We start from the raw sequence: 20934 nt of genomic DNA on the forward strand, positions 1-20934 counted from the left end.
ATGTGTTCTATCACTTGTGCAGAGGTCAAATAACAAAGAGCCTAAAGGCCTATTAATAACTTAAGCTATTATACCTTCAGTTCCATCAACAAGGCAACAATAGGCATTTGCAATCAGAGTTTAAACTGTGGGCACATGAGTGTCCTGCACGTCACTGCACGTGTGCATGCATGTGCATTTGAGTGTGTGTGCTGGGGGTTAAATTCATTGCCAGTGCCACCGATGGTTTCCTAACATCGCAACGAAGGATCACAAGTTAAGCATTTCACTGTACTTGTGCATGTGACAAATAAAACTTGAAACTTGTAATGAAGCAGATGTCAAGTCGATTCATCTGAGGGAAGTGGAAGACATTCCCATAAGAGAAAGCTGTTTGGCTAAACATCTGCTCCTTTACATTTGAGTTATGCTGTGAATTTTCAAACAAAGAAATGGGAGGTGGAGCAATTAGCATTTAGAGCAGAGGTATTCTGCTCTCAGAATATTGTTTTTTGGGGGGTGGGCAGTTTTAAAAGAATCCCCTGAATGAACCACAGATTGGCAAAGCCAAGTAGATAAGCATTGTTGGTAAAATAGCAGGTTACATTTTGGACAGTGAAGTGAATAAGACACAAGGTTAGAGTGAAAAACAGGACACGTTAAGTACATAGGACCTAGACATACCCGTAGCACACGCTCCAGCAGGTGTATCTCACTGATCATCCCTAAAGCCAACACCTCATTTGGCTGCCTTTCGTTCCAGTTCTCTACTGCCTGTGACTGGAACGAATTGCAAAAAAATTTTTGCAAATAAAATAAAAATCGCTGAAGTTGGAGACTTTTATCTCCCTCACCAACTTCAAACATCTGCTATCTGAGCAGCTAACTGATCGCTGCAGCTGTACATAGGTAAAAATGGGTGGGCTATTTACCGATTAGACTATCTCATCCCCATACTGTTTTTATTTATTTACTTTTCTGCTCTTTTGCACACCAATATCTCTACCTGTACATGACCATCTGATCATTTATCACTCCAGTGTTAATCTGCAAAATTGTAATTATTCACCTACCTCCTCATGCCTTTTGCACACAATGTATATAGACTCCCTTTTTTTCCTACTGTGTTATTGACTTGTTAATTGTTTACTCCATGTGTAACTCGGTGTTGTCTCTTCACACTGCTATGCTTCATCTTGGCCAGGTCGCAGTTGCAAATGAGAACTTGTTCTCAACTAGCCTACCTGGTTAAATAAAGGTGAAATAAAAATACAAAAATTAAATAGCCTGGTCGACATGACAACACCATACATAAGATGTCAGTCTGGACTGTAACTTTGTAGAGCATTAGCCTGCTTAGCCAAAACGGGGTCTATTCAATCAAATGTAATGTCATATAAAACTGATTCCTTGCCCTAACTAATCAACCAAATACTGAAGGCTATTGAAAGTGAAAATCAGTCTAATAAGTCAAATGTTGAGAACACTTGACTCAATCATCCTGCAACCACTCAAAATGACTAGCCCTATTAGGCAAATGTGTGCCTTTGCATTGTTAAAACCTTCACTCCATGAAAAAGGTGTCTTAGAAATGTGAAATCAATCGCCTCATTCAGTCCAAATGTTACAAAGAATCAGATGTTACCAGAACTTCAGATGACGTCATATCTTGAAACGTTTGACAACTTTTCGGTCATAAGCATTCTGGATCTTTGAAGCGAAAAGAGTGGGTGTGTTAAAATTGCCCAAATGGCGAGTGGCTTGTTGTTTAGATCGCAGAAAAATGGTGGATATTGTAATATTACACAAAGGGATACATTTCATTTACTCAGCCGGGCTGCAGCTGCTTTTCTTTATAGGAAGCAACACAAAAGACAAGAGGAAAGGAGCTTCGGACAGACCCAAGCAGTGGACTGGCTGAAACTGCTGATTTCCACTGACACCTCCAAACATATATATTAAAAAAATGATGCTACACCACAAATAAGCGATAACGAACTAATGTTTCATTTGTGGTTTAATTAGGTTTCATCGATGACGAGCAGACGCTGGCATTATCGGTAAAGAGACACCGACATCGGGTTGACACTATCCACATGACCTGCAACAATGTTTTAAAACATTTAAAAACTTAACACTTCAAGTGATTATAAACCTAGTTAACACCAAAATGTATTTCTCTGCCAAATAGCGTAAGAAGAAGGGCAGTTAAGCCGCACCAGCTACATCACAAAAGACAAGGTTCGCTAGCTGAACAGCAAGCTGACAGCAACCGACTCGGGTCCACACCGTAAAAAGTGATGGAAATCGACTGTCTCGTCATTAAGTTGGCTACCAACTAGCTGTACTGTAAATAGTTGCAAAGTCACAACACCAGAGTGCTGCTATTATTGCTACATTTACAAGTGTTCTCATTCTTTACAAGTTTGTATCAAGCTGCACCACTCAGGTTAGGTTACATGAAGAAAAAGAGCAAGCCGCTGGACAGCGCTGATAGAACGAGGTGCTAGCTAGCTAGCATGCATCCCTACCAAAATGACAAAACTGAACGTCGCCGTGAATGATAACGCAAGCTAACTTCCACAATGCAAAACATAAGGAAACTCACCTTAATGATGTTCGTCACTTTATGTATACTCCGTCAGTTACTATTCAAAAGAGCCTTTATGTTCCTCTCCTTCGCGATTTGCGTTGCGTTGGGTTGAAGTCAGTGGCAGGAGATGATAAAGACGAGAATTGGGCATTAATTGAGTCGTGGTGAGAGTGGGTAGCTATGTGTGAGTGCGTTAGTTACCAACGGCAGATTGAGGGAGACTCCAGACTCCTCAAGGTTTGTTCAGCTTCACTTCAAGGAACGACAAGTGACGTCAGTTAAAAAGCTCCAACAATGCTAACTTTTGTCTGATGAATTAACAATTCAGTGCTATAAATGACTGTAAGCAGATACCAGGCATCTGGTAGATATTACTCGTTTGTTTGTTTTTAATCCTGGAAGCGATCTATGATTGATATAGCATTTTAACAAGATAAAAAGTTAAATGGACTCTGTAAAAGCAAATAACGTTTATTGTGGTAAACTAATAGGATGAATGAGGAATGCAGGTGTGGGGGAAAGCACTGGGAAAGATCTGGCAGTGTATACACTGTGATTATTTATTTGTACAATAAGTCACTGCAATTATGTAACAAAAGGCATAATTAATCAACTAATAAGTGAGGAGATTACACATATACACTTTCTTTTCATCTGTGGGGAACAAGTGACTCTTACAATATCTGTTTTTGTCTTAGGATCATAAAATAGGAGATAAATGAAAAGGTACATCTTGAAACATTACATACTCACAGATCCCAGTGAATTCTTTGAATATACTGTACCTTTGGTCCTTTGAGTAAGTGACTTGCAGTAATACAACAACTCAAAGAAATCTTTATGTATTAACACATCTCCTACAGTTGAGCAAAGACTGCCATCTGTGCCTAATTGTGTTTTTCCTTCCTTTGGTCAGACAATCAGCAACAGGCTGAGCAGAGACCTTGTGACCTAGTCTGGGTTAGACAGGGGGTGCAAATGATTACATTCAACAAACAACTGAAGAGCAATATGCTGCAAATTCTCACCCAGAAACTGGGAAAATGTGGATAGTTTATGTCGATAGGCCTACTGTGCAATCAATCAATCAATTGACAGGTGGAAAGGTAGAACAAAAAAATAATATTATGTTTGTGACTCAATTTAGTGCTTATCAGGAAATATTCTAGATTTGAGATTTTTTTTAAATATATATATATTAACGCTATTATGAGACATATAGGCTACATATAATCACCCAAACCATTAATTCAATTGTTGATATGTGGCTTTTACACAGATGGCAACAAATTGTTCAGAGAATGCAGAAATTATCAGCGAATGCTTTGTGTTTGAATGTTCAAGGGAGCAAAATGCTTCTGAATTAAGGGCACTGTGGCTTTTTCGTAAGCAAATTGTACATCCACTGGAGGTAATTGGAGACAGTAATTAAGAAACAAAGTACTTAAAGATGTGTGTGTGTGGGGGGGGGGGGCTCCTTATTCAGCATTGTGAATTTAAAACAGGTTTATTTGCTTGTTCACCATCCCTTGTGCTCATTGATTTTCTTCCCCTTCCTCTGAGTCAATTTCGACACTGCATTCAGACGGCCTGAAACGGATGAATCAAGCTTGCCTGAATCGACAGAGATGGTGGGAGAGAAAAAATAATTTGATGATTTTGTCACTGTAACAGCGGGATGCTGGGATTTTAATTGTATTGGAGAATCATCATTAGGGATACCGAGTGATGAAAGAGCTCAGAGCTTGCATCATTATAAGAGGCTTCACTGGCTAGGCCTTTTTGCATGCAATGAAAATGTCTAGCATTACATAGGTCATTTGTAACATAATAAGTGCAAGTCCAATGACTGGGGGGGGGGGGGGACAAACAGTCTGTCCCCTTATTTGGGACAACATTTTTAAACAGTCTTGATTAGAAAGTATAATGAGATACCAAAAGACATAGTAAAGATGATGTCTCCGGAGGCTGATGGAAGACAAATGAATGTGGTGATTTGGTTTGAATTATTATCAGTCCATGGCAAGCCCAGGAAACCCACCAGCCAGTGTGGCTGGGGCTGTGCTTGCCGTTATTGATTTCTTTCCTGACACATTCAAAGAATACAGATTTGAATCATTTCAGTACACAACACCTTATAATTCCAATAAAAAAAACAAGAGCCTTCCAGCACCACACATACATTTAATTTAAATGACACAAATTCATCTCTGAGCTACAAACAGGGTAAATGCAGTCCAAGGTTTTTGTACATAATTACGCTCAGGGTTAATCCGCTAGGCCTCTTTAAAAGCTTAATAGTACAATAAATACAGAACAGTTTTCTACTGTGGACCAACTAATCTACAGTGAATTAAAACATTTAGTGCTTTACATATTATGGAAATATTGCCCTGCAAATCAGTGTTTTCACATTTTCAAAAGCATGGTCTGTTTTTCATGCAGCAATGGTGTTAACTTCTTTTATCCATAGATATTTTAAGTATCACTGGTTTTGTGCTACCTATTAGCTATTTGATGACATGAGCCTCAGAAGAATTACACAACAGTAAGGTATATATTGCCCTTTGTTTTCAGCACAAAACATTCCTCTCCAGATAGGTCATGTGGGTTAGTGATGACATGCTTGTCTGTCTGGGACCAACAATAATGATGATAATAATAATAATAATAATTTATTACATTTCTATAGCGCTTATCTGAGAATCTCAAAGCGCTTTAAGAGCAAAAAAACAAGCAATATGTCATGACAGGTCACTCAATAGAGGCCAAGTCTTTGTAAGCTGCATCCTCCGAAGATTGAGAGGGTCAGTTCATGGCTCAAGTGTAGGGATCTGGTCAGAGGATGGCAGATGATGGTGATGGAGCCCGCTGATGATCTTGTAGAGGGCAAGTCAGGAAACCAGCCTGTCTCTTATAGCCGCTGGACTTCTCCTCTTCCACTCTGTGTAACACCAACTTGGGTGATGCCTCGGTAGCTCTGGGTGCCAGAAAGCTCACCACACAAAGTTCAGAATAGTAGCCAGTCGTCCACTACCAGCCCTCTGCCTCAGCACTGCTGTATTCCTCCGTCTCCCATTCCTCTTACGCTTCAGGCGACTCCTCAAATGATGTTAGCAGAAGATTAGGAATTGGCAGCCAGGTGAAGCAAAACAAAGCTGTTACTGTGTCCAGATACATTCTTCAAATAAAACCATTAGCCAGCTATGTAGCTAGCTAGCCAAGCCCAAAAAAAGTGTTAACCTGTCAGTCAATCTGCAAAGACACCAGATATATGCTACAAAAACTCAATGTTATTGGTACTGTGTGTGAGGTACTGCCTGTGTCAGATCCCAAAAGATTTGTGAAGATATTAATATAACAACTGGTCTGGTGCAATGCCAGTGGTACCTCAGGTGTGCTTATCAACCCACACGGTGTTGGAAGTTAATTTCAGGGGATATCTGTCAGGTTCTGACCTTAGTTCCTTTGTTTTGTCTTTTGTTTTAGTATGGTCAGGGCTTGAGTTGGGTGGGTTGTCTATGTTAGTTTGTCTATGATTTTCTATTTCTGTGTTTGGCCTGGTATGGTTCTCAATCAGAGGCAGCTGTCATCATTGTCCCTGATTGAGAACCATATTTTGGTAGCCTGTTTTCCATTGTGTTTTGTGGGTGGTTATTTTCTGTTTAGTGTTGTGTTGCACCTTACAGGACTGTTCATTGGTTGTTTATTGTTTTGTTTTCAGTGTTCATTAAAATATTTAAAATATGGACACTTACCACGCTGCACCTTGGTCCTCCTCTCTATCTCCAGACGACAAGCATTACAATATCAGACATTTGTACCAAGGGAAGTAGATCAATCTCTAATTTAAGATAGATGTGCTATTCCTGTTAACTACATATGTATAAATAGAATATTTATTGAGTGAAATGACTTCATCAGATTTTAAACACCACGCCACTGTCTCTGCTTACAGCATGAAGTGTTATGTCGCTATAGCGGCAGGACTGGGATGATAAAAAATTGCAAGTCCCACACTCCTCGAAAATATTTCTGAAATGCATGTAGCACAGATAGGCAAGGCTTTAACATTTGTGTGGGGATTTCAAATAGCCCTTCGCCCGGCATTAAAAAGGACACGATTAATCAAGGGAAACATCACCCAGTATGACACAAACATCATCAGGATTAATAAAGGAATGCATTGGTGGAATATCGATAGATTCATACAACATACAAGATCATTGACTAACCTGTCATCTTGACATTGTAAAATTCCACCATGAAAACGTACTCATTTCCCATGTCATTCACATAATAACAAGCATTTCCAGCAAATTATTGACCTAGAAGGAAGAGAGAAATTATCAGGAAATAAAGATCTGGCATGGAATGTGCTATCAAGGAAGCAAAATTAATCCGTACATTGATAACGAGCACTTATTAAATATCAGATCACAAGACTTATTTACACAGACTAATTGTGGCTCAGAATAAATAGACTTACTTATAAAATGCCTCTGCAGTGGACGGCCATGTAAATATTGGCCTTTGTTTTCCCTCTGTTAATTGGAGCATGTTCAAGGAAGACAGTGAAGGAGAAACATGAGCCTTCCATAACATGGGAAACAGATGTTCCCCACTTCTGTCTACAGGCACCTCGGTTTGAAAAGGCAAAAGAGGGGGATGAAAAGAGAATAATAAAGAAGAGAGAGTTGAAATCTAATGAAACAATGAGTCTTACAAGAAAGCTGGATTTGCCTGGGTTAAAACCTGAAACTCGGAGGAAAATAATGGTTTGGGTGACAGCATTGCTTTTCGGTTAGATAACTGTCACGTTTTTCAGAGTAGATTAAAGTCTGAACACATGAGATTCTGAGAAGTATTTCAGGAGTGTTTTACCAGTTGTTAGAGCCGATACAATTACATAAAACATTTTAGAAATTCTAAATAGATGTATTGTTATTAGCGATGCATAAACTATTGAACATTTCAGAGTAAATGTTGGAATATTTGTGGTGAGTTTAGCATCTTTTGTTCACAAAGGAATGCAGCAATACACATATTACTTGATAATTACTTGATAACCCCTGGTGAACAGCAGTGGCTCTGTGCATCCCATTTTCATGCCAACTGTCACTCTGTGTCATATCGTATTTACGTATGCATACCACTGTCCCTTTTAATTAGCAATTTCAGGTCAGTGCAAAACCTATCCTCCTCCAGGCTGTGGCAAGGCAGACGTGTGAATGAAATGCCTTCAGTGTAATTTGATCAAAAATAGGCCATTACAGCCATAATCATAATGGCAACAGCCTCTCTGTAATGTTTTCTCTCCAGAAACAATCCATCTTGGGGTGAAACAGCAACACTTATATTGGTGAAGAAGCAGAAAACCATGAAGAAACACACAAGCACAGATCTGTTTGTAAAAAATAAAGGACCCATGCTAGACAAGGTAATTATAATGTAAGCAAGTCCCATCATTTTCAAAAAAGCTCAAGGAAGGCTTTTTCCTGCCCACATTAACACTACAATTAATTATGATAATCACTTCTGGGCATGAAAACAAACATCTACTTTATTAAACCTGGCCTGGCACTACATCCTGGAGATAAATATTTATTTTATATTTTATTGTTGAACTTGTATATACAAAACTGTGTGAACTGTGTTTAATTTTGTGACCACTTCTATAATAAATGGTTGAATGTTTGAATTGATCTGGTAAGACAAAGCAAATTGAGTCAAATGTCTTGTCATATTTATACACTCGCTGCAATGGGTTTGTATAAACATTTGAATGTTCTCTCAGCTCCAAACTCATTTTCTTCCAAACACACTCAAACCCATTCTAAAAGCGTCGTTCAAGGTTCCTTTCATGGACAACTGCATTCACAGCAAGCTGCTATTGTATTCCTATCTACTAAATTATGCTTTGTTGCATATTCATGGCTGCCTTGTCCAGAGTGAGGAGGGTGAGACAGACTCTTGGGTCCTGGGAAAATTGGGCTGAACAAGTAGATATGTCACAAAGCATTCCTCTGTGATTACAACACATCTGCTGAAATCCCATCCAGACAGAAGCTCATTTCTAAGCTCCGCCTGGACACTGTTTCTAGGTTGTGTTATTGTTGTATGTAAAACCCTGTGGCAAAAAAAGAACAGACTGACCGTTTCAATTTGACTCATCTACAAGACACAATGAGTCATGATTAGAGCAAGATATACAGAGGATTTTGTAAACATAATATTCTGTTTAAATGCATTTTGTCTGAAGGATATGTGTTGAAACATTGAAACATATCCACAGTGCCTCCAGACCAAGAAGTATAGAGTTATTTGTTTACATTTCCAAGCGAATAGGCACGAGCGCCGAGGAAAATGCCCAATAAACTAAAGGACTGAAATTTACCTTTTCCTAAGAGGTATATAGTGGGAGTCCTGAACTTCACTGTGCCTTGTGTTTCACCTGACCTCATCATTTGTTGTTCTTTGTTGCCATTCCATCTGTGCGAATAGTTTAATGGATGTCTTCCCACAAAACTGAACTTTCAAACAGAATGAGATATCTATGTTTAATCTACACTATGGCTATACCCTACTCAGTCATGTTTCCACTTCTTCAAACACCGTCTGCATGGTGCAGTTGAAAAATGAAGCGTTTGAATGTGTTCACTCTGTAGACCATTTATGCTGAAATGGGTTGACTTTTGGGTTTTGTCAGACTTTAAAACCAATCCTGTTACAGTTTTGCTCACAACAGGCGCAAACATGCCATCAATCAAACTGAATAGATAGCAGCCAGGAATATTTATCTTAATCAAGTTCCATGTGATATATTAACACTTGATTCTTATCATGATGTATACTTCAATTAATCAAATTATTCTTCCACTAGATTAGACAATTATCAAGATTTTGTTTACATAAAAAAACATATACAATGCATGTTTACCTGAAGGAGTTCATGCAATCCGTTTCTGTTGCTGTTCCTGGAAAGTACAGGCTGGAATTGTGATCTACTGTCCCGCCTAGTGGCCAAGCTCCTACATCACGGTGGGATGTCTCCTTTCATATTAGGAGTTACATTCACTGCATGGCCAAAAGTATGTGGACACTCCTTCAAATGAATGGATTAGGCTATTTCAGCCACACCCGTTGCTGACAGGTATATACAATCTAGCACGCCGCCATGTTATCTCCATAGACAAACATTGTCAGCAGAATGGTCTTACTGAAGAGCTGTGACTTTCAATGTGGCACCGTCATAGGATGCCACCTTTCCAACAAGTCAGTTTGTAAACTCTATGCCCTGCTAGAGCTGCCACAATCAACTGCAAGTGCTGTTATTGTGAAGCGGAAACATCTAGGAGCAACAATAGCTCAGCTGTGATGTAGTAGGCTACACAAGCTTACAGAATGGGACCGCCGAGTGCTGAAGAACACAACGCGTAAAAATCTTCTGTCCTCATTTGTAACACTCATTAACGATTTCCAAACTGCCTTTGGAAGCAACATCAGCACAAGAACGGTTTGTCGGCAGCTTCCTGAAATGGGTTTCCATGGCCGAGCAGCTGCACACAAGCCTAAGATCACCATGCGCAATGCCAGCGTCGGCTGGAGTGGTGTAAAGCTTGCCGCTATTGGACTCTGGAGCAGGGGAAATGCGTTCTCTGGAGTAATTAATCACGCTTCACCATTTGGCAGTCTGATGGACAAATCTGTGTTTGGCGGATACCAGGAGAGCGCTACCTGCCCGAATGCATAATGTCAACTGCAAAGTTTGGTGGAGGAGGAACAACACAATGACATTCTAGATGATTCTGTTCTTCCAACTTTGTGGCAACAATTTGGGGAAGGCCCTTTCCTGTTTCAGCATGGCAATGCTGAATCAGTGCACAAAAGTGAGGTCCATACAGAAATGGTTTGTCGAGATCGATGTGGAATAACTTGACTGGCCTGCACAGAGCCCTGACCTCAACTCCATCGAACACCTTTGGAATGAATTGGAACTCCGACTGCGAGCAGGCCTAATCACCCAACGTCAGTGCCTGACCTCACTAATGCTCATGACTGAATGGAAGCAAGTCCCCGCAGCAACATCTAGTGGAAAGCCTTCCCAGAAGAGTGTTATAGCAGCAAAGGGGTACCAACCAACTCCATATTAATGCCCATGATTTAGGAATGAGATGTTCGACGAGCATACACTACATGACCAAAATAATTTCCTAAACAGAAAGATGATTTCACCCTGTGAGATATATGTTATGAATATATAACTGTGTACATCACTAATGTATCCTTACTGGAGAACTGAATGACCAACATTTACATATTTTCCAGATGGAAGTTGTATTTTCTGAGAGAAAAATATAGCCTAACCCTAAGGAACAGGGAAAACTATCATTGATTAGTGCACACCGTATCAAAACATGCCAAAACACTTTGCAACGGAAAAGGAAAAGTTTCTTATTGGACAAATTGAGATAGAGCTCCCCCTGTTTGTTAGTTTTTCCACCCCGTTTGGTGCCTACTGAATACAACCCTCTAGTGCTATAGCAGAGCCAGGACATGTAGTCAGTGGGAGGATGGGTGTGACCCCATCTCATGCTTGACAGATGACAGTGACTTATAATCTATATGCCTTTAAGGAGTAATTAGACTGTCCTCAATCCGGTGTCCTAATTCATCAGGTCCTTTTTAATTATGCATTGACAGATGTATATTTAGCTGTAATGTTCTATAACGATCACAGGAATGGACAGAATAGTGCTGATATGGGTATGGTTGGCATCAATTGTTTGCAAGTGTTGCACTGTGGGATCAGTTAGGGTTGTAAAATCTGGGGGGGGACCAATATAACCAATTCTGATACTTTCTTCCACTAATTGGTCTTTTGACCTAACACAGATCTTTTCACAGCCAATCTGATTGATCAAAATACCAATTTGTGAGAAGAAAATCAGAATTGGTCTGCTTGTGTAAACACAGCTAGATGAGGGATTACTTTAAGATTCCATTAATGTAACATTGTTAACCATGTCGACTTATTCATTGTCAGTATGACAACTGCAAATTGTCAGACTTGTCAAAGAAGCAACATGCGCACAACTACTTTGACTGCAATTTCATCCATTATGAAATCTCAAAACAAGCACAAGGTAACCAAGCATGTTTGCCCACAAGATGAGACACTCACACAAGTCAATGAAAAAAAGAACAGGTGAGTCCATAACTCACAGGTGATTTCCAAACTTTATTTTGAGTAACAAATAGGGCTTAGCTAAAGCCAAATTAAATAAATATTGCACAGTAATTAGCAAAAAGCTTACAGACATTCAAAATACCTTATGAGGGTGTAGTTCTGTCAATACACAATTTTAGGCCCACTCCACAAACTGTAACATACTGGATCACTAATGCATTAGTAAAGGCACTGACCATACCAAAATTAGTCCATTACAATTTGGATTAATAGCTTTGTAAAAAAATTTATGATTATTTAGGAAGTCGGAACAAGGAGATGGTTCAGGTCAAAGGCAAACGATCCTCACTAAAATGTTTTCTCCCATGTCACTACAGACTAATGCACCAAAAAATTATATCCATTATAAATGTAATCATCTGTAAAAGCTCGTCAGTACATTGACAATCGCCACAAAGAATGCTTTGAACTAAGTTACAGCAGCATGCAAACAATGGGACACAGGTCTGCAGAGATCCCCTTTTTTTGTTGAGAAAATGCACACTGGTTGAATTTGGCTCTTTGACAAGCCTTAATCTGTTTGTTTGAGATATAAATAATGGATTATCCCTCTGTAATTTCAATTACTTGTATTTATCTCTTAAATCGAGAACTAAGACATTTGAAGCCTGGACACTATGGGAAGAGATAAAATCATTTAAAAGTATGAACACTTACAAGGGCAATAGAACATGAAGATGTTTGATAATGATAACTTTTCAAATCGGACTCGCCATGCGGTACAAAGATCACAAATTGTATGCAGATGCAGACAAAAAACAACAGGAGACCGAATGTCTTTGAAGATTGAAAACAGCGATTCTCACAATTCAATATTGAATAAATTCTAACTGCAAGCAAATTATAGTTTACATTCACAGTAATGGACTTTAGGGCACCCTGAACTATGAAACAAGACTTTCTGAAGGAAAATTTTCTGAAAACACACTTTCATTAGGATCCTGTTCGGCAAACACAAACATCCATAATTAAAATAATACATCTTCAAAAAAGCAGACGGACCCAATGTCCATAAAGGAGCCCATTCAGACAGGCAATGGTGTAATGGACCTAAGCAGACGGTGGCTCTAGTTGGTGGTAAAAGTTGCCACGTGTCATTCCATCGCAGTGTTATTTTATCTGTCAAATCATCTCTCCTGGACAATGGAACCCGCCTCAATTAAGGTCACCTTTTTCTCTCCGAGTCCTCTCCTCCAAGAGTGACTGCACACAGCATAATCTAAGAGGACTTCCCACTAAGTCATGTCATCAGTCTCCACTAGGCAGGCCTCGTCAGAGGTGGGAGACCTGAACGGGGGGTGGTACTCGAATGACGTGAGGACGGAACCGTGTCGGTTCTTCTGGTGCAGGAACCAAAAGACTGCAGAGATCCCCATGATTCCGATCACACTGAGAATTACCAGAGCTGAAAGCAGTGGACTGGGAGCTGAGTGCACAAAAAACAATGCAGGGATAGGTCACCATTGAGCTTACTGTATTTATAGAAATATAATGAATAGAACGGGCTGGGACACCTGTTCTATTCAGTCTTTCTATGACTGTATGGCTATCTAAGAACAAATTAAAGGAAAATGGCCTCACTTCACTTACCAAGTTTGCCGTCCTTCTCTGCGTTTGAAGAAGAAAGGAACATCATATCAGTGAAACATGACAAAAAATAATTCAGAAATGAAAATAAATCTGCAACCACTTGTTAATCAAACTGACAAAACAACATTGCTGCAGTGGATTTATGTCAACAGAGCTATTAGAAGCAGGACACACCATAACGAAGATCACCTGTGATTCAAAATGTGTAATTGTTGGGAAATTAAACATGGCGGACAATATTCGGTGGTCAGAGGCTATTTGATGGCCGCCCACTGCGCACGGGCGACATTCGTTATGGTGTGTCCCGTCTCTTAAGAGTAGAAAGGTTATGGGTCACAAATGCTGATAAAAATAGGGCCTTACTTTCAGCAGTTTCACAGACCACGCCATTCTCTGGGTTTTCGACACAGCTGACTTTCATCCACTCCCCTGTGCTGCTGTGCATGGCCACACAGGTGTCCATGGGAATCAATTCAGACTCACTGGAGTTATTCCCCCAGTTATTAAAGCTCAGACCCGTTTCATCTTGCCACTTAAAGTCCTCATCTTATCAGACAAATAAACCAAGACATCAAATTTAGAAAAATAGCAATTACCATTTATTCTCTCTCTTAATTTCACCTTTCATAACGAGAAGATATACAGAGTCAAAACAACCTTGTTCAAATAAAATCAGCGGTGTCTGCGTTTTTTCCACATGAAAGCCGTTAATATCTGGGTGTGGATCACAGTTTAGTTGAGTTTCTTTTTTTCATCCTCCTAGAACTTCATTAAAAAAAACAGGATTTCCTGACATTGTGCAGTTCAAAAATGGGACAGCTGCATTAGCCATGCTTGACAAAACCAAAACTCTTTCCAGGCAGTTTTAGCACTACTGTCAGTGTACAAGACCTGATGGATCTTATTAGCAAAGAAATGTACTCGCAATACTCATTATGTTACAAATATTACAAACACTGATCCCAAGGCCTAGTTTAATATGGATTGTGGCAGTGGGTCAAGTGACCACATTATACTGTACAACCAAGTGATATGGCAAAGTAAAATTCATAATATGGAGGTGTCATATTTTCTCCTACATCTAAAAAGTACTTACCATCACTGTCATAATACATGTCCAACCACACGTGCATGTTGCCTTTCCACACCTGCGGACTGTACTTGGTGATGAAATTATTCTCCTCTGCACTTTGGACACTCAACAGTTCTAAAGAGAGACAACATAGTTTTCAATTGCCACAGATTGTCCTAACATTGAGAGTAGTTTTAAATAGTTCAATTCAATTATAGCCTTTCATCTAATACATAATAATAAGAAAGGTGTAACATTATGGAATAAAAAGACATCTTCATATCGGGGGCGTCGGAGTACCATATCCTGAGCAGAGGTTTTTCGCAGCGTCAATCGTATAGCTTTTTGCCACGTCTTCTTCTCCATGGACGAAGTGGTAGCATCTTTGTCTGAAAGGCACCCAGGTGCGCCCATCTGCAGGACAGTCTGTGCAGAGAGTTAATGATGAGACAAAAACACTATAGTTTTCTACATCCACTTTCAAACAAAGTTAGGCGTCCCTGGTCCAACTTACATTTCCAACAACCTGCACAAACTAGTCAAGCAAGTGACCGTTTTATCAGTAGGGACGTGAATGAGGATGTATGTTTGACTTTGTTAAGCGAGAGAGACTTTAGTGCAACATCCAATACATCTCGAGAACCCAAGGTGGCTTATAGCAGGTCCCCATCTTGGGGTTCTCACCTGATGGTATGGAGGACAGGTGGCTCCATGTGAACTACAATACCGGCGCTCTGTTTTAACGTCTAGAAACTGGATTAATCCTTGCTAGTGGTACGGTTTTTCAAACCCTTGGAACTTAACTTTCATATAAGCAAGAAAGAACCTTTCAAATGCAAAAGATACACCAACCGTTCGCAGTTTAGCAAAGTTGCACCTGGTTGTTTTGTCGCACACTGCCTCAGCTTTGACACATCCTCTCACCTTGTGCTCGTGTTTCCATTTGACCGGATCGCATGCATTTCTCAAAATACAGCTGGGGGAAACTTTCCTAAACTGCGTACATTAAGTGTGTCTTCTGTATTTAAAAAAAGTATAAAAGTTACGTTCCAAACGTTTCCAAAACGGCGAGGCGTATTTGCGTCTAGACGGAGCTTTTGGACAGTGGCGGGGCATTTGCCAAACAAGGCTAAATGGGACGTCCAATGGCTCAATGTAATGCAATGGATTTTTATTTGATTTAACTAAGCCAGACAGTTAAGAACAAATTCTTATTTACAATGACGGCCTACAACGGCCAACCCCTGGACGACGCTGGGCCAATTGTGTGCCGACTTACGGGACTCCCAATCACGGCCGGTTGTGAACAACATGGATTCGAACCAGGGTGTCTGTAGTGACATCTCTAGCACTGAGATGCAGGGTTACATACTGACTAAACCGCCCATGTTGCGTGCGCTGCAAAATAAAATGTACACATACATGTTAATCAATCGTTTAATCCAAACTGCTGGCAGGCGTCTGTTTAGCCAGGCGATAAAATATTATCCAGTTGGTGGCGGTAATGCATCTTAAAGTCCACAGAAGAATGAACAACGAGAGATTAATCTACAGATAAAAGGGAAACTCCGTTTTCTTTGATTAACTGTCAGAGTAGAGAACACACAATTTTGTGTGACTCAATTCTACAAAGATCCAGCAACAAAATATATATTTAAAATAAATATTTAAAAGTGCATTTCAGGTAAAACAACAACCCAATGTTAATCTCCCAGGACAAATTTGCTAGCTAGTAAAATTTCCATAAATGTTTCATGTGTGTTTCAACCTGTTCCCAAATTAATATAGTGTCATGAAAATCAACATGCACACGTATTAAATTGTCATATAGAAATCAAGTGCAATATTATCACTATTACTCCTGTTTACATGTATATATATATATATATATATATATATTACCATATTTTTTTTTTAGATATTCCTGCAACTAGTTACTTTTCAGCCCTGTTTACATATATATCCATTCACCTATCACGCCTATGCTGACATTCTTGCGCTCACACTCACCACCACTTATGCTGCTTCCAAACTGTTTACTATTATTATTTATCCTGCTAGTCACTTTCTCCTAATCCCTGCCTAAATGTACATTTCTACTTCAAATACTCCAATATCCCTGCAATTGTAAATTTGGCACTGGCACTAATCCCATGTAATTAATTGATTGTTTACATTTTGTATGTGGACCCACTTTGAGAGCAGTCTAAGCACATTTTACTGAGTGTGGTTTTTAGACTACACACTTCCTGCTTCCTTTGGAAATTAGGGTCACATTACTGTTTGTTTAAACCTTATACCTCGTGATGTCCGAACTTGGTTACAAGCCAAGTCACCCTCTAATAAAAACAAGCAAATCTGGCATGTAATCAGACAAAAAATATGAAGCCCTATAAAGCAGGAATTATTATCGTGCGCAACGCAACAGTAAAATGTTACACATTTGTTCAGCAGGAAACCGTGTGGAAAAGTTGTCGTCCAAAGTTTAAAATGAAACAACAACTTCCAGTTGTTTTCTCGAACAATACCGATGAGTAAAGAGCATTTCGTATCCGGTTTTAAAAAATACAATTCTGATTCAAATAAATATACTATCTCGACTTACCACCAGCTAGAGTAGATTGCCAACAAACAACAACAAAAAGGAAATTGCATAAATATATGGAGCAAAGACGACATTCCTTCAGTGACTCCATGTTCGCAAGCTCCAAATCACGGCTCCAAAATGTTCTTCTTCTTCGGTGTGGTATTAGGACGGACTACTTCCTGAAAAGTTGTGTTGCCGCCAGAGATATTACGAACGGGAAACGTACACAGCGGACGTAAATATGATTCCATTGAGTTTCCTATCTCCTCAAAAGTATCTCTGTTGCCGCCCACTACTGTACTGAGAAAACAAAAGGGGAAATCCAAAACTTTTAAGACCCTCTAACTTTCGGAAACAACATACAAAACTAAACAAAAAGCAAGGCAACAAAAAACATGTCGTCCCCCACGAATGATGCAGCGCGCCCCCCTCTTGGGCCAATTGAGATATCACATGTGACTAACACATTTCAGTGAATTACTATAGCTCTCCCACCTTGTGCCAATCAGTTTAATTTCGGTGGCAAGACGCATCATTCACCCAAATTTGGTCAAAATCGTGTCAGTGCTGTCTGAGATAGAGCATGTGGGCAGGCTCCTGGCAATGTAAATAGTTTGCTTGTATGCTTATTTGCATGTGATTATTCCTCTTTTGTTTGTAGATATTTGTGAATACATAATTTATTTTTTATCCCTTAAAAAAAAACTATATGGGCAGGCGTAATTCACTACCGTCTAGTAATGCAAAGGTGCAAAGGTTGCATGTTCGAGTCGCATGGGGGATGTATGTTCGACCGCTGTGTCATTCATAATGTAACCTAATAGTGTAACATAGCATACTAAATAGAGCTTCACGTACAAAATAATACAAATTGCCCTGAGACCACGTTGCAGCATCTCACGTTGAAATTAAATCCCACCCCACTAACTTTAAATAGTGGTAAATACTCGCCCCAGTGCCCAGGGGCAGATTTGGAGACCCCAGGAAGAGGCCTAGGGCTGCTTAACAAAGAGCTATTCGGAGCCAGCTATTTCAGGTGAACGAAGCAGAATGAAAATGCTAACTGGAAAGACTTGAAATGCCCTCCATTACTAAATGTCTTTGCATCACTACATAGAATAGGGGTGGGCAATAATTTTGGTTTGAGGGCCACACAGGGATAAAAAAAAAAATCAACAGACCGCACAGATTTTTTTCCAGACCGATTTGTTTGTCAAAAGCAATTTGCAGGCCAAAAGAAGGGCAATTGCTTCTGAAAGTCTACACACCCCTTGCACAGTCTTCAAATTTTGTTGCCTTAAAATTAAATCTACTATTGCAGTGTTATGGGTATGCTTGTCACTGGAATGCACTGGGGAGTTTGTCAGGATAAAAAAAACAAATATGAAAGGAGCAAAGCCCAGGTAAAAAGTTTGAGAAAACCTTCTGAAAATCTAACACTGGGATAGAGTTTTATTTTTTCAGCGGGACAATTACAAACATTTTAAGACACACCAGAAGGGCTTTCCAAGAGGTATTGAGTGTTCCTGAGTGGTCCAGTGTCAGTCCTGACTTAGATTAGCTTGAAAAATCAGAGACAAGGTTAGAATATTGCTGTCCATCAATGATTCCCAACCAAAATTACTGAGCATGAGCAATTTTGACAAAGATCATGGATATCTGTTTCCCTAAGAGTTGTGCAAAGTTGGTAGAATATTTTGCAAAATTATTCTGTTTTAACACTTTCAATTGAGGGATTCATGATGTGTAAATTCTGGGCCAATACCTATATCTGATATTTTCTTTTCAATATAGACCAATACATATATATTAGTTCATTTGATGGACTTTTAAACTATTCTAGCACAGATACAAATTGAAACAAAGTTTTTATGTTCATAAGGCTAATAAGAAAATATGTCAATTGACTTGAATATGGGAAAGGTGGAACATTTCTTATTTGCATCACAAAAGTGAGTGAAATGCATCAAAGAGGAATTGGAAAGTTCAGGAAACCATCAGAGAAGATCAGGTATTAGGTAATAATTATGTGTGTAGAAAAAAATATCTGCATTATTTTCAGTGGTAAACATGTATAAATATGTCAGAATTCAGATATGACGTCATTGTTTTAGCATTATTCATAGAGTTTTTAAAGTAAGGCGCGCAACATGGTTCAATGCGCCAATAAATCAGCACAACCTACTTTTTTGTTTATTTCAAATGGCTGGGGTCTTGGAGCTAAAATTGTGATCATGTATACGAAGGCCGGCCCAAGCCTTTTGGTGGCCCTAAGCGAGATTTGGTTGGGGGGCCTCCCTCTTGATGTTAGAGAGAAAAATGTACGTTTGAAAGTACATTTCCTGCAATTCTACACATGGGGCGTAGAGAAAATGTTGCCGTTTTAAAGCAAGTTTTCTGCAGTTCTACACATTGACCATGCGGTGGAGAGAAAATGTTGCAATTTTATAACACATTTCATGCAATTCTACTCATTTTGCCATGGGGCAGAGATGCATTTGTGCAAATCTAAAGCTAATTTCCTCTAAAACTACACATTTTGCATGCCTTATGCTATGTTAATGACATCTGTCAGCTAAATTTGGCTGAAAATGCTAATTGAGTGACTCTCAGTGACTGACAAAACAAGAGAAAAACTGCTGATCCACAGCCAAATTTCAAACTTGCACTTTGTGTATTCTACTCTTCTAACCCTCAACAGTAAGTTGAGACCCCAACTGAGTTCAGTTTATGTTGCTTATGTCTTGAGCCGATCCTGATGTATACCCTGCTAATGACAATACAAAAATAGAGTAAGAGAGAGCAATGTACAATACGACGATTGTGGAAAGTGCATGGGGGCTGCCATCTTTATGCGTCTCCGAAAGATGCGATTTTGTCAGTCCCTTCTAACGTGTCTTGCACTGCTTGTGAGCATCGTAGAGGGAAATAACAAGACAAAATCAACAGGGAACATAGACTTGATGTCTTCTGCATATTCACTCCAGTTATTAGCTTTCAGTTATGGGGTCGTAAAAGCTAATATCACCAACCGTACAAAAGCTACAGCCAAAAAACCCCGATCCATTTGCTTAAGAGTGCACATTGGAGATTACTCACAAGCAGAAGATGGCCTCAAGCAGAGGAGGAAGATAAGATAAATAATGTATTATTAAACTAGTGTAAGTATGCCAAGTTCACGAGGCACACTGATGACGTGAGGCCCCAGGCAATTGCCTTAGTTGCCTAATGGTAAATCCACCACTGCCAGTGCCTGAATTTACATGTTCCCTCTAAAAAGTAGGCTTGCAAAGTTCAGTGTATGTTTGAAGCTTGTCAAAGCAAATGATTATGCAGCAACTCCCTTTTACATTTTTAATGCACCAGCTAAAATTATTGGGAAGTTGAAGAATATCATTGTACATGCATTTAATTCTATATAATTGTATTATAGATTGTGGAGAAGGAAACAACAACATGTTAATTAAGGGAGAAGTGGTTTTATTGTTATGTTTTGTTTTGATAAAGGAGTTGGGCCCCAGGGGGACATTGATTTACAGAATAACCCATTAAGTCCTCTAGATGGTGCCATAAGTACATCAATTGTACAGATTTCAGTGATTGCAACCCAGTAGGATAACATGCTGCCTGAAAGCTTGCAGAGTGCCTCTTTATATTTGATAAATTACAGTATAAATATGTCATAGTCACACAGGAACATATTTTACGTATATATTCAACTGAAATTACTGACTGGATGTAAATAAGAAGCACAGTCAATTCCACCCATTCTTAGGTTGTATAGCCAGATCCTTACTTGTAGGCCTACCACGACTCAAATGATGAATACAATTATTGTCTCATTAATTCATCCAAAGCTCCCA

General features: G+C 39.4%; 2 protein-coding genes across 15 annotated transcripts in view; both read right to left on the reverse strand.

Moving 5' to 3' along the window:
• LOC109871163 (bromodomain adjacent to zinc finger domain protein 2B) overlaps positions 1 to 2829 on the reverse strand; it is a 95176-nt gene extending 92347 nt beyond the window's left edge. For 11 of the 14 annotated variants that reach the window (XM_031805830.1, XM_031805821.1, XM_031805825.1 and 8 more), the window contains exon 1: positions 2588 to 2828. The gene's annotated coding sequence lies outside the window, so the exon portion shown is untranslated. Of the gene's footprint in view, positions 1 to 2587 lie in introns of all 14 variants that reach the window. The other 3 variants (XM_031805819.1, XM_031805829.1, XM_031805828.1) reach the window with 1 other exon arrangement.
• Positions 2830 to 11792: 8963 nt separating this feature from the next.
• Positions 11793 to 17550, reverse strand: cd302 (CD302 molecule). Its single transcript, XM_020461473.2, has 6 exons — positions 17090 to 17550; positions 14785 to 14910; positions 14509 to 14619; positions 13776 to 13958; positions 13413 to 13430; positions 11793 to 13248 (listed from the first exon to the last, which is right to left on the reverse strand). Exons 1-6 carry the CDS (start codon positions 17178 to 17180, stop codon positions 13058 to 13060), a joined length of 720 nt encoding a protein of 239 aa, XP_020317062.1. The 5' UTR covers positions 17181 to 17550; the 3' UTR covers positions 11793 to 13057.
• Between the last annotated feature and the right edge of the window lie 3384 nt (positions 17551 to 20934).

Source organism: Oncorhynchus kisutch, linkage group LG26 (genome assembly GCF_002021735.2).
Source record: "Oncorhynchus kisutch isolate 150728-3 linkage group LG26, Okis_V2, whole genome shotgun sequence".
Taxonomy (NCBI): Eukaryota; Metazoa; Chordata; class Actinopteri; order Salmoniformes; family Salmonidae; genus Oncorhynchus; species Oncorhynchus kisutch.